The following is a 12,177-nucleotide window of genomic DNA, read 5'->3' as shown; positions in this document are numbered from 1 at the left end:
CAGGCAGCACTCGCGTTGCTAAAATGTTACTACATGCATAGCCTTACTTTTTTAATGTTTCAATAAATATAATAAAATCGTTATTATTCTGTTTATTTTTTATGTAATAAACCAATTTTTTAATTAATTTAACTTAAACCGACGTCAACTTAATGTAAGTGCAGCGACGTTCAGGGTAAAACATCATAGTCTGAAATGGGTTTACTACCTATAAACACAATTCATTACCTTCAAAAGCATGAGCGCGTTCTAAATGATGCACTGAAAATGGTAGGTTTTTTTTAAATATTTTAATGACGTAATATTGTTCTTTTTCTACATGTATCTGTTGCGTAGGACCATTGGTCCCGTGATATTTTCCAGCATGATTGCTAAGGATTTGGTGGGGCAAGAAGCGGCCATGGACCGCTAATGGACCCATCGTCTACACAGATGCCACAATCTCAAAGGAAGACCATTGTTGATTGTAAGTGGTGCGGCTATTGCAGGGATTTATTTAGGTTTTATGTGACTTTGCAACATATTGATAGCTATTTATGTAGCTAAGTAGGGCACTTAGAAGAAAATATGTTCCATTTATCCAGTTTCACTTGCTCCTTTTTACATAAAAAAATAATGTGACGTTGTAGGGATCTAGAACAAGGTGACTCATACCCAGCACACTTTCTGACCCTTGTTGAAATGTTTGAGTGGTATGGCATATTAATTGGAATACATTTGCTACTTTTATATAGAACAGCATCAAAGTGTTATTTTAACACCCATGTCTGCCTATTAACTGCAAAATCCACCGTTGGAAAAATTTGGTCTATGCGTTCCGTCGACAGCTCATAATAGCACATTAATGAGACCTCTAGACTGTAAGCTCGTTTGAGCCGGGCCCTCCTCAACTGTTGTCTCTGTTAGTCAATTTGTTATGTTACATACTACTTGTTATGTCCTGTCTACCCATTGTACAGCGCTACGGAATTTGATGGCGCTGTATAAAACAATAAATAATAAGAATTCATAAGGCTTGTAATGGGATTTGCAGCGTTAAAAAAGTGCTTGTCTTAAATAGGTTTAACAACATACACCAGTCTGCATGTTCAACTGAGAAGCCAAAAGGCCCTATTAAATAGGACGCATTAAAATGCATTATGCAGACAGCAATGATCTTAATGCAACCCATGACATTCATTTTCCATGCGTGCTCCAATACGGAATATGGTTACTAATAATTAATCGTTAAGATAATTACAAAACGGAACAGCATGCATGCCGTTTTGGCTTTTATTTTTCTCCATCACAACTGTATTTAAGGCATTGCCAGCGTTAGAAGAACTTATGATAGAACATGCGCATTGAGTAGCCATCCTGGAGCCTCTAGACAGGGACACAATGTATAGGGTTGGCATCGTTGGCCAAAATGCCTGATTATACTTGATATAGGCAAGAACCAGCCCTGGATAGACCATTGTGGGTTCTGGCTTTTGCTTTTTTGATCCAACCTCATCTACGTATCTTGTAGACTTAGTCAGAGGTAAGCAAGTATCTACAGTCATCTTCTCCAGAAGGCATCCTTCCAAGGTTCCAGATCAGCTTCTCCCTTGTTTTTTTCCCAACTGGCCCAGTCTGTTTGGGATTGAAGACTGCTACATCATCCACAGTTACCTAGAAACCTATCAGATGCTAGAAGAAATCAATGCGCGGACCTTCTGCTTGGAGTTCTGGTTCTACTGTGGTGGATCTTGCCGTTAGACGATCTGACATTATAGCTCTGTCCTTGGTAAACACAAAGGGGTTAAATGGAGCTGCATCATTTTACACTATTTTATTTATTTTTCCAGGTCTTTGTGACGCTTCCACACCACTTTTAAAATAGATGGGTGAAAAAGATTCTAATTTAAAACCCTACTTAATGGATTTCACCTGGTAAGCCCTGACACTTGTGCGCCAATCAAAATAATTGATCGGCCAATCAATTTGCCTGTCCACAGGCATCAAGTATTCTAAAAACATGGGCTGTTATTTACTTTAGACGGAAGACGTGACCTGTATATTATAGGAGTAGAAAAACATAAAACATAAGTGAAAACTTGGGGTTCTCAAGCTTGCCTGACAAATTGAGGCGTTCCCCAAATTGAAGAAAGAGAAAATTATTATTGGATTTGTGTTTTCCTTAAAGTTAAGGTTTTATGATGACTTTACCATTAATTCTAATAAAAAATGACATCAAATAGAGTAGATAAGCAGTCATGATAACCTATACAGGGATCTGAAGACCAAGTCTCATATCAGATATTGGCCTGGTTTTAGCACCACTATTGTAGACATTGGTGTGCCGGTGACACTGGACAATTTGATGAACCTTTGCCGATGAGATATTGGGTTTTGGGCAGGACATGGGAAGGTAGAGTTTGTACGGCTTGTGAAGAGAATAAACAGGTGGAATTTTTAATGGACCTGGGGAGAGCTTGGCGAGCCGGGCAGATCCAGCAAGAGGTGGCTGAAGATAATCAGAATTAATGTTCTTTGGACAGCATGACGCCATCCGAAGAGATCTCACAATTGCGTAAATTTCATTAGAGGTTAGGGAATTTTTATCTATAGTAAACACTTAAGACAAAAAAAAGAGTTTTGTTAATATACATTGGCGTTAGTCCTCCCTTAACCCGCTGAGGGTAATTAGAGTCATATTCTATACAATTACCCAACAGCACATTGTGATCGGATCTTCCCCCTACAGTCGCATCCTTAACCCCTCTGACATCAAAAAGCAATCTCAGGAAAAAGTAACTTTTTTTAACAGGAAGACGGAAATAAGAAAAACAATTAAACCGATGCCAAAATCAATAAGCAACAGGAGCCCTGAGAATAAGAGCACCGGATATCAAATAGACCTAGAATCACCTCCGTCTGTTCGATATCCCAAGGTACGAGAATAAATCCTTGAATGGTACTGAACAAAAATATAACCGACGGTAAATTTGCTGGTGCGGTCCAGATGCCTTTACCGTTAACGTAACAGATATTTTTCCTTTTTAGGCTACAAAGAAAGAGGAGACCTCAAAGACTACATGTATAGCCATAGATTTTTATAAAAAAAGGCCTCATAGTAACAGTTTCAAATAAATAGAATAATAATCTACTTTTAAATAAATATTCTATTTATACTTATTGAATAAACATATACTATAGTTACCCATTAGGTATTATATTATATATTAGTTAATATATAGCTAATATATAATAATATATATATAAATAATATAATAATAATATAATAAATAATATATAAGTCTTTTCGCTATGCCTTTTGGTGCAAATGTTGCCTATCTTCTGACAGTTTTTGCTGGGAAAGTAATTTAGCGGTGATTCTTTCTCTTTAACAGTCTGGAAGTATTTTAATCTTAAAAATTTAAAGGAGGAGATTTTTTTTTTGGAATCTCACATGACTTAATTAATTGTCCATCCTGGAGGACCATCTCAGCCCTTCTTACTGGAGAACTTCTGCCTTCATAATGCATTGTGAAGTTGCTAATTGGAAATGAGTTCACAGTTTCGAGGATTAGCAGGGGTTTATTCACTAAGGAGCTTGCAGTTTGGCTTCATTATGCATTAGACGACACAAATGAGCTTCTCCTGCAATAAAGGGTTGGTTGGACCCGTATAGTCACATCATCATGAAATGGCGACTTTCTTGCAAACTCACTTTTTGGAGAATAAATTTGTTCGTATGATTTCAGCTTCTAATGTTCCAATCAGCACCATGGACAGATGGTTCAGAAATATAAAGTATGTAAATATTTTGGAACTTTAATTGCGACATTTTGCAGAAGATTATTTTTGCCTTGTCTTTTTCACCTGTCATACTATTTCCTGATTGGCTAAAATGCCATATGACTGTCTGCTGCTACTCCCACTGATTCCAGAGATCCAGCAGGTGTGAAGGAAGCATACTTAAGTATGCTTCCTGTTTTCAGTACAGGGAGCCAGGGGGAGGGGAAACTAACAAACATCTCATTTTCCAGTTCCTATAAGTAAAGTAAACATAGACAGTATGTATTTACCATGAAACTAAAGCTGCGGTGCACGTATCCCTAAAAGTTTATGTGCGCAAAGCGTTCTTCACAAGAATATTTACAAGCGAGAGAATATTTAACGCATTAGACAGTTCCAGAGGCACACATTTTATTAGCATTTTAGTGTTCAAAGAAACGGTTCACTTCTCTAATCTTTTAGTGGATTCTGAGCAGTTTGTCAATGAGAAAAAGCGCTTACCCAATGGCTTTCTGCTGACATCAGCAACCCAGGGTTCACACAGCTTGGTTACTCCGTGAACCCGATGGCTAAGGCGCCAGTCTAATTAAACGAGGGGGTCAGCTCCACTCCTGAATATTTTAAAAGGTTCAACCAACCAACGTTCTCGTGCATTAAGTAGAACAAGAATGCATTTCACTTGCGGTGGACAAATTCCAACATGCTTAGCCAACTCAAGTGCGCCATAACTGACTTAGCATGATGAGGTTTGCAAGCAGCTGGAGTGTTCGTTTAACCCTCTCTATGTTTTTATTTGCATCCAGGCAGGCAGATTGCCTGCATCTCGAGGCTATCCATGTAAACGGCCATGCAGTAAATATGCAGCGAATTTATAAATACATCCACTTAAACGCACAAGTTAATATGTCCTATTTGTATCCTTTCTTTGTAGGCTCCCTGCTGCACATTAAGCATTCCAGATCCTGAGCCGCCAGCTGCTTCCTTACTCTAAATCATGAAATGGAGCCAGATACAGTCTTGCTGGAGCTGCACAAATTTAATAATCCTGAAAATTGATTAAGTATCTCAGCTGAGTGGGCGTAGGGACACGCCGAGGACAGTGCAAAGTTCTGCAGATCTGTTTTTCCGAAAAAAAACGAACCCTGCTCAAAGACAGAAGAAGGAAATACACAAAAATGCAGGGCTGGTTTTCAGAAGGTCGATGCCAGGTTGACCACCCATTTTAGGGACAGTCTTGCAAGGGATTCCGTTGAAGGACATTAAAGGGCATCATTCTCGGAAACTCAAGCAACCCTGACCCTTTGCCAAGCTAAGTGGTGACCCAAAACTAGGTAATCTAGTACGTTTTATCTTAGAAAATAGTGTGAGGCTGATGGTTGTGGAGTGTATACATCAGTGCCGCCATTACTCACCATCAGCATTGTTGAGGTGACATGTCTTTGTGGAACTTGCCTGCTAGCAGGTACTGGGATCACGCTTACATTGTCCAGGCTTCTGTTTTTTGCCACCAGTCTGTACACCTGTAACATTTCTGCCAACTGTCCTGCTGTCTGGCTGTCTCAACCAACATCTCAGTTGTCTGGTGGCCATGCGCAAGGCCTGCAATGTGTCCTGAGACCCATGCTTCTATAACCAGCACATTTAATCCTTACACTTCTGGACACAATGTTGGCATCCTATCTTGCAGTACAGACAAGCGAGGATGTGGATGTTGGCAAAGAAGATGGACTTGAATAAAATGAATCCCATGTAGCCCCACCAATGAACAGTGCATATTACATTGTATGTACCTTCCTAAAGCTGTTGGTGAAAAAAGTCACTTGGCTTTGGGAGAAGCTGCAGCTCCAGAGCTGCAGTGCACTGCCCCATCAGTGATCCCATTTTCGGACCCCTTCTGGCAGCACCAAGCAACCAATCAGTGGGAGGAACGTGCTCCCACTAGAATCAATAGGAGAGCATGGGGGGATCTCATTAGACCTCCTGAAGCTCTTGTGCGCTGGAGCTGACTGGCAGTGAATTTGCCATGCAACTTAGGCGTCGGGGGTGGGGTGTAGGGCAAACTTGTAGAAGGGGCATTTTGCACATTCGCTCATGCATTTGCGAGGTGGAGAAAACAAAGGGAATACTCAGCAATCAAATGCATTAAAATGCATATGATGGCTGGAGTGTCCCTTTAATTATTGGGTATTAAATAGAAGAACCCTAATAGGAGGGCAAGGCAAATATTCCATGAAACATATCTTCATTATATTTCTTTACAACGTATATGATCTTTTAAATTCTGTTAACTACCATTGACACCGATGCAAACTACAAAGCCAGGTGTTCCTCCAAATGCACGGAGCAGTGCCAGTTTTTTTTAACAAATGTGCAATACGCTTTTGGGAAGGAAAACACCATTTACCTGAAAGCTTTTAGCGTTAATATTTTTCTGGCTGTCGGGGGCTCTCAGTTTAGTGTCGAGAACTTTCATTAAGGACTCTGTGTTCCGTACATACTGCAGATCTCTAAACGTCCGTAAATCCAGGACCTCCATGGATTGGGAAATATTCTGGACCTGTGAAAAAGAACAACAAATAATAACTAGGTTATAATGAGAAAAAGCCTTCTCAATGGTAGACCACAGACTACGGTCATTTAAGAATATTTTTATGACATTCCAAATGCGTCATGGTGGTCCTCTGACCTTTTTATAACATATTCTGTCCCTTTTTTCCCCCCAAAGAAACTGTATTGCTTTTTATATTTCTGTTTGTTGCAATACAATTGTTAATTCCATTTTCCTTTGTCTTTTCTATTTTCTGAATGAATAATGTTCTTTTTTTTTTTTACTGTTATACTTTTTCATTGTAGGCAAAGCTTAAATTATCATAACGTAGTCATAGATCAGAATACATCGAGTTATGAAGAAAGGGCCACGGCATTTTATTATGCACTGGCGATGTAATAAAAAATATATATTGACTCTGCACAAACCCATCTCTGTCAAACAGAGACATTTGTACTTTATGGAAGAACCTGCTCTGCATGGAGTTACTGTAATTCTGTTCCTCATATCTGTCTATCAGACAAATAAATGGAGAATCAGTGTTTTTAGTCCGTTAAGCAACCGTGCATCATGTTTCCAAAACCGTCAAATCCATAGATAGTCCAAGCGTCCGGGGCAGCTTTTGATCCTCATTTGTGGTTGGGCATCTACTCAATGTCCCATCCTTATGGAAGGTGGCCATGCTTACAGAGAGGGAGGTAGAGGTTAATACAGCGAGATAATTTAAACATGGATGGGACAGGCATGTGGCTCCAGAATCTAAGACAAAACTATGGACTGATTATGGTTTGAGTCTTTACATCAGGAAAGATGGGCAGACAAGACCGGCCAAATGGTTTTTATCTGCCGTCAAACTCTAGGTTTCTATGACTAAGGACACAATGCCTTCTCTACTCCAAATCTATCTTCGTTACGACAGACAAAACCCTAAGAACAGATGTCTGCCCGGTGGAAACAGACCTCCCGAGTGTACCTATTAGTGTATAGCAGCCATTCTTAGACCATTTTTGCCAGATATTTTAACATTGTGGCCAGGGTTGGCCAGAGTCATATTGGCTGTAAGGTTATCTCATGTCCATGATTAGATTCATTACCTCCGCTTTCAATAGTCTCAGATTACTGCTTGAATTCTTCACATTCTTGTCATTAATACACAACACTTGTAAATGTTGTCAGCTTTCTGCTTTGATTTAACACAAATACTCCTACCCGACACAAGGTAAGGTATTAAATACACTTTTACCATCTTCAGTGCTAATGATACACATTGCGGTATACGTCTCTCTGAATATCAACAAAGAACAAGGACACACGCTTTTAGATTCCTTTTAGATTCCCATAAGTGATGGAGAGAGACAGCTTTTATCCCTACATACTGTATTTTCTTCTCATTGCTCCCTTGTGTTGCCGGAGAGCCTTGAATAGAAGTGGAATGAAAAATGTTGCGTTGTTATTGCTTGTTCAAAATAACCGAGTGTGTAATTGCTCCCGTCCCTATAAATATTGCATGTATAAACGTCAGGAGCCAGGATCTCCCGATTACATGTGTATCATATGTCACACAACCTTGGTCTCTGTGACACTGCTCTCTCCTGGTCCACATCCTACCTTCTGGTCGCACCTTCAGCATCTCCCTCTCCAGTAACTGTTGGGGTACCCCAAGGCTCAGTTCTAGGACCCCTTCTGTTCTTTCTTTGCCTCACTTGGCAAACTAATCTCATCCTTTGGCTTTTAATACCACCTGAATACCAATGACACCCAGATCTACCTCTCCCCTCCTGATCTCTCTCCCTGTCTCTGTCTATAACTGGATGTCTGCACGATTCCCAAAACTAAATCTCTCCACAACCAAATTCCTCATCTCCCCCTCCTCCAATGCGTGCGTTCCCTCATCAGTTTCCCTCAATGTCAATGGTGCAATCAACTCCACGTCCCCTCACGCTCCATGCTTTGGTGCCATACTATCTTTAAATTAGACAGATTGATTCCCTCAACTACCATCTTGACTGTTAACTCAGCCGCTGTTAATTGCAAGTTGATGGGACGCGCAAAATTACGAACCCAAAAGCTAGACCAACAGATGATGGGTTTTGATTTTGGTTCATTAAGAGCTGTTGAGATCTCCGTCGACGAGTCAGGCATTAATGAAGAGGCCTGACTGTCTTGGATACAACAAAGGACTATGATTAACACGTTTCATTGATTAATACATCTCTCATTATTAAAAACCTTTCAGTTTCAGAATGTGACTCTAACAAATCCCATTTTCTGACCTTATGAAAACAGCCACAATGAGCTTAATATATAGACATAAATATAAATACTGTATATATATATATATATATATATATATATATTACAAATAAATATATTAAAATATCAATATAGTGCAAATTTCAGGAAAATGCCATTATTTCTCACCTCTTCCAGAAATCTATTTATATTGCAGGCTTTGAGACCAGAATTTAACCCCTTAATGACAAAGCCCGTACATGTACGGGCTCAAAATGCATTGTTTTCCAGTGGGTTTAGGGACCGCCCATTGTCATTAAGGGGTTAAATGTGGATACCATCATTCCTACGCATCCACACCGTTGTTTTGAAGAGGCTGTAAACGGCTTCCAGCACTCGGCGTAACGAAGGAACAAACCGTGCCGTTCTCCTGCATTATATTTTCATGGGATATGTCTGGTGGGAGTTCATTAAGCCCACATTAAATAAATCTGTTTGCAGGGCTTAATTAGCAGAATTACAGATGTCAACCTGGCAATTATAACTGTCTGAAAACATTTCCATCCTGCTGTACCAAACATACCGCATCATATCATTACGCTGAATATCTCTATATCCTTGTGTACCTATAACCACATTTTCATTTAGGCCATGCGCCGTGTGACCCAACACACATACGCATTAGCATATAATTATGAGGAACTCCATAACAGGATAGGTTGAACTATAATATTTGAAAAAAATGTTCATCAACTTTTAAAATGTAACATAAATTCCATTTTCAAAGTTGTATTATTTTTTTATAATTTTTTTTTTGATGACCGGTCACATAAAAGTATCGGGAAATAATTGTTGCTTTGGTTTATATGTTAAAAAAAAAAACAATTACTTTAATTAGGAGAAAAATCCATCTATCTGAATTCAACACATAGTATTATTATTAGAATTATTATTTATTGTTTTATATAGCGCCATCAAATTCCGTAGCGCTGTACAAGTTGATCCAAGTGTCAATAAAAAACTAAAGCAAAAAAAAAAAAAAAATCATATAGGTCAGAGCCAGACTGGGGAATACAATGCGCTCTGGTATTTTAAGCCCAGCAGCCGTACATGCCGTAATAAAGGCAAGTGACTGGTGCCAATGGCCACCGGGCAAACGTCCCGTGTGCCAGATTGCCAGTCCAGGCCTGCTACATGTAGTTTTTCCCTTACGATCGATCAAGTCAGAGGTTTTTTTTTTAATTTTCAGCTGCTAAATCTGAGAATCTTTAAAACTTTTAAAAATCCTCAATTTTTAAACACTGCTACGGCAACAAACTATTTAAACCTATCAATGCCTTGTCATTGTAGCTTAGAAATAAAGGCTAGAATTAGTCTGGCGCGATACATAGTAGTGTGACCTGACCATAAAATATATCAGGACGGGGTATATGCATTCAGAAGTGATTAGGATGATGTTCTGAATGCTAAATGCATTGGGAGTGTACGAAGAGTGTGTGATGGACCATTACGGGTCTGGCAGGCTTCCCCTTTCCTGTTCCAAGTGCCATCATCAATGTAATGAACGTCCCGATACTCAAATGGGGGAATGGGATTAAAAAAAGGCAGAGTTGACAAAATAAAATACCGGTAATATAGGGGGAAAAAACTGTTATCAGGAAAGTAAATTCAGAAAGGATTACAAAGCATTCATCCACTTAGAGGCCTGAAAAGCCATTAAGAGGCCCAACTCAGACGTGCCATTTAGAATATAGGCTCACATAGAGCTTCGAGCCGGCCAAAGAGAACAACTATTTGGAAAGTGTGGATCAACATGGAAAGGCCTCCAAAAATGTATGTCTGGGGAGCTGGCGGCGACAACCGGTTAGCTGAGTGCATTAACTTCATCCTTATTACAGGAACCAGCACAGCCAGCCAGGCTTAATCTTTATTAAATGGGAAATTCAATTCAAACGCAGTTTGATGAAACTTAGCAGCTGCTGGTTGCTGCCATGTTGGAATTCGCTATACAGGCAGTTAGAAACTAGAAGTAGAATGAGCTTTCATTAAGGCCTCTTTTTTTTTTTAACCAAAAAATAAAATAATTTGGTTGTGTCTGGAAAAAAGACTAAGTGAGCACGAGGCAGAGGTTCATTAACAGTCAACTCGACAAAAAGAGTTTGAGTTGATTCCCAAATCTGATAATAAGATTAATTACTCCAGCAGTGGAGTCCGTTGCCGGGTTAGGCGGTCCTTTTGAGTTTAATGGAGTTCTCCTCCTGATAGAATCAATGTGATTTTTCCAACTTTAAGAACAGCTGACTCAAGTCAACTTTCGGATCACTTTAGTGCCCCTTCAACCTCCTACAAGATTGTAAGCTCCCAAGAGCAGGGACTCTTTCCTCGTTCCATACCAGCATGTCTTAACTTGTGTTAATCACCAATTGTCTACATTGTGAATTTTAAGGTTGTCGTTAACCCCCCCTATTGTAATAGTGCTATGGAATCTGCTGACGCTCTTTAAATACAATGTAACATAATTAATAATACATAGGTTAATTACACTCAGTCTAGTAAGTCCACTCTCAGCTCAACGCAACACAGACCTTTGTTAATAGACTAATAAACAGCTTACAGGTCAGTGCAATAGAATTCCAGTGGCACTCACAGCTCTAATCCATGAAACGAAGGTCTATCAACTCAAATCATTTTGACTTAATAGACCAAAATTTTAAGGTCTTCAGCATTATGTAGAGTTTCACAATTACTATGATCATCTGCTGTTGATTTCCTGGTCCTCTCCTCTAGTAGTGTCTACTGAAAAATACCTTCAATTGAATTTAATAAGAGAATGTTTGGAGCCAGACTGATAGGTGCCATGCCAGAAAAATAAAAAAAGATGTTGTATTATTCTCCGAGTCTCCTTAAATAGTTCCTGCAGACAGTCTTCTAATTTAATAACCTGGACGTTTTGACTCCATTGGAATTTAAATGATAAAACGATGCTGATTACATTATTTCCGAATTTACATTTCTTTCTTAAAAAAGGAATACACGTTTCAGGATTATTCCATCGCTGATTTCTTATAGAATCCCGTGGAGGTCATGAAGTCTAGTACCTTCTCTGTTTTTCAAATTGTGGAATTGTGTTCCACCATGGGACCACTGAAAGTTGGTAAGCATGCATTAAAATTTCACACTGATATAATACAAAACTCTGCCCACCACATGTGGATGGCCCTGTGGCGTCACAGCACCCTCTGCCCACATTACCTGGATGGCCCTTTATACCACATGCAGGGTCCATCAACAGAACTCTACCACCCAATGGGATTGCCGTCTCAATAAGCAGGGAAAGTCAACAGTCGTGCTATAAACTCAGTTGCTAGGACTGTTGTGACAAATGTGGCACTGTTGTCAGGTACGTTAATTTCAGCACTATTGGGGTAAAACAACTACATTTTATACTGAGCCACATATAGTAATTATGTGGCTGTTTGCTCCCTGTAAGACCGAGGCAATGCCCTGAAGAGCTATGGAAATTTGAGCTACTACATAATACATATCGCTGACACCCACCATATCAAAGGCACCCCTCTATGCTTGCGCATACATTGATAGTGTGGCTATGATCCTACTGAAGATATTGTCAGTAT

The 12,177-nt window shown here is 39.5% G+C and overlaps 1 protein-coding gene across 2 annotated transcripts in view; it reads right to left on the bottom strand.

Annotated features, from left to right (window-relative positions):
- The window catches only part of OLFM2 (olfactomedin 2), a 103,848-nt gene that overhangs the window by 18,557 nt on the left and 73,114 nt on the right, over positions 1-12,177 (bottom strand). For both annotated transcript variants that reach the window (XM_053464984.1, XM_053464986.1), the window contains exon 3: positions 6,167-6,319. In XM_053464984.1, coding sequence (XP_053320959.1) covers positions 6,167-6,319 — 153 coding nt within the window. The remainder of the gene's footprint in view (positions 1-6,166; positions 6,320-12,177) is intronic.

Source organism: Spea bombifrons, chromosome 4, assembly GCF_027358695.1.
Source record: "Spea bombifrons isolate aSpeBom1 chromosome 4, aSpeBom1.2.pri, whole genome shotgun sequence".
NCBI lineage: Eukaryota > Metazoa > Chordata > Amphibia > Anura > Pelobatidae > Spea > Spea bombifrons.
Note: the sequence above shows the minus strand (reverse complement) of the source record. Positions and strands in the feature narration are given on the sequence as shown.